At 34.5% G+C, this 2853-nt stretch overlaps 1 protein-coding gene across 1 annotated transcript; it reads right to left on the reverse strand.

Annotated features, from left to right (window-relative positions):
* Window positions 1-876: 876 nt before the first annotated feature.
* LOC119569664 (transmembrane channel-like protein 7) lies at window positions 877-2766 on the reverse strand (the record flags this gene model as incomplete). Its single annotated transcript, XM_037917727.1, has 2 exons — window positions 877-2115; window positions 2656-2766. Coding segments are annotated over 2 exons (410 nt in total), but the record flags the coding sequence as incomplete, so codon positions are not given.
* Between the last annotated feature and the right edge of the window lie 87 nt (window positions 2767-2853).

A 2853-nucleotide genomic window follows, 5' to 3' on the forward strand; every position in this document is an offset into this window, starting at 1 on the left:
TCCTGCCTTTATATACAGACTGAAACTAGAAGTTACTATGCATACTGATGTTCAGTTTCAACGACTGTTGCATACTAATTTTAGTGGAATGAGGAAATATCAAAAACCTCACACTCAGCCTGAGTAGTTTAAATATGGTTTGCAACACTACTGGAGCCTAGAAATACCATATACTGTATATACATTTAGGTAAATTTAAGCAAACATGAAAAATCAGATCTATTGTATAAAGGCATTGAATTGTGTGCTGCAGTCTTTCACTTACTACAGATACTGAAATATTCTGACGCGTGATGCCCTACATACAACTAACACTTCTTATTGTCTCAGTATCACAATAGCATGGACACTGGTTGTGAGCTACTTTGATTTAGAAAGATGAAAACTCCCATAATGAAATTCACATTACTTAGAATAGAGTCATTTTCAAGCAAGACTTCTACAACAGCTACTTGCAATATCAAAGCTCAGTCTTGTCTCTGAAGGATCTGGGGAACTTTTCCTAGGAGTCACGACCATCATAAAGCTGGAAGCTAGAATTTAAAGTACAGGGTAATCTCTACCTTGCCGTTTCTTTCGTATATTCAAACGCGGAACTTACTGAATTGAAAGACAACTACCTAAATTCATCTCCTTTGGATATTGTCAAAACCACGTATTTCTAACCTGAATAATGAATAACACTACTATCTGACCTTCTCACAGTCTCAGGAACAGCCTGCTGACCAATCTCTGCAACATATTCTTTACTGCAACTCATAAATATTCTTGCAGGCTTCAGTCTTATAAGCTCTTATTGATAATTGATAATCTACAGGTATCACAAAACAAGAAACAAAGAACTGAATTTTGCAACTGAAAAAATCCACAGTTAAAGATACAAAGAGCTTTATATAATCATGGGATTAAATACAGTTACAGTAATTAAAGATATCAAAATATTATAGTTCGTAAAAAATAACGGGTAACAGCCATATGCAAAACAAATAATACTATAATCACTATTTATGTGAAAAGAATCAAAATGCACGTGAAAAGTCTAAATATAAACCATACAAAGATTAGAATATACCAAGTCTCTACCTGAGATATAACACAACAAACAAACTCAGAAAATTAACGTAAGTGTGACATGTTACTCTTTAAAACCATTCTCCTACTTTTTTTTTTTCTTTTTTTTTCTATAATGTAAGTCTGACAAGGAAATGGGCCCGTATCACAACCGTCACACAATTACACCTGAAATTAATAAGTGGAAATCAAAGAAAATAATATTAACAATAAAAATCAATACGCACTGAGCAAAGATAATTGATTATTTGATAAAAAATAAATGAATAAATAAATAAATAAATAAATCATCAATCTTCCCCACCTGTTAATTAAATTGAACATTCAGCTTTCAGGAAGAAATTTTTTTCATATCAATTATATTAAATGATAAATCTTTTGTTAGAAAAAAAAAAAAAAAAAAAAAAAAGTTTACATCACTCTTACCTTCCCATCAAATAAATTATGTTAAATCATTCATTACTTGTATATACATGTATATTGCAAATGGGGCCTGAATACACATCACTGACCCACATAGACATCTTTCAAACAATTATCTTTCCACCTGCTTTCATTTCATAAAATTTAACAAGAGGATGATAATCGGGAAATGAACACAGCACACACTACTTTACTTACTGCATTATTAATCTATGTATGAGTGCATATAATGTGTGCACGTGTGTTGCTGTGTGCATGTATGTGTATGTAAATATTTGGGTATCTGCTTATTAGAACGAAACCCTGCCACCAAAAGGTAGCCTTAAGCCTCTAGTGTCTGATCGTTACTGTGACCTGTCTCTTCCTCTGTACTGCGCGAGGACCGGGCTGCCTCTTCCTCCTCAGTCGTCTTCTTGATCATCTGGTCGAGTCGCGTCAGGAGGAACTGCTTGTCGTGCCCCTCAAGGATCAGCTGATTCTTGAGGAGTGCGACCATGTGTTTGTTAGCCGCAGCAACCGCATAATAGTAGTACCATGCCAGGATGAGGATGATAATGGCTGGTACTGCAAAGCCAGCCGTGCCCATGAAGAAGAGGACTGCCTGTATCCAGTTTGGAGATTCTGAGAAAACAGTTTGAATTCTGTTAATCTCTTCTTTTTGTTGAGAAAAGGGATGAGTACTTCCATCTCGAAAAGGGATGGGAAGTCTCTATTACTTAACAAAAAAAAAAAAGAAAGAAAGAAAAAAAAAAGACAAGATCAACAACTTCTGTATTTTCAAATTTTAACTATATCTTATCTTCATTCCTTACTCATCCTTAAAAAGATTGGTAATCTATTCCAAATGACATTGAATCAGAACACAGATAATCTATTCGAAATGACATTAGGTCAAAACACATAGTCAGATCTCAACCATATATAGATACATACATGAAATTTTTCTTTTTTCTTCTCTTTTTCTTCCTTCTTTTTTCTTCTTTTTACTGAGGCAAAGATGGACTTGACAAGGATGGCAATGACTGGTGATAATTATTTGTTAACTAATGAAATTCCAAATTATCTGCACATTCAGACAAGCATCAAAACCCTCTGAAGTGCACCATATGTATGTATGTATATATATTTGTAAACCAACTCCTTCCAAAACACATAGCTTACCTGATATTACATGTACCATTTCACTCCAAATGGTTGGCAGACCCCTGAAAGGTCCACAGGCAATAGATGGCTTTATCTCAGCAATAGAATATCCAACCGGAATTATTGTGACTAGGAATTAAGGATGCTGATAAAAGGCTTGGCGAGTGTCATACAGTTGTACGACTGACTACTGACGGTAGCAAAACATTTTAAAGA

The sequence above is a fragment of the Penaeus monodon genome, unplaced genomic scaffold, assembly GCF_015228065.2.
Source record: "Penaeus monodon isolate SGIC_2016 unplaced genomic scaffold, NSTDA_Pmon_1 PmonScaffold_17729, whole genome shotgun sequence".
NCBI classification, from domain to species: Eukaryota; Metazoa; Arthropoda; class Malacostraca; order Decapoda; family Penaeidae; genus Penaeus; species Penaeus monodon.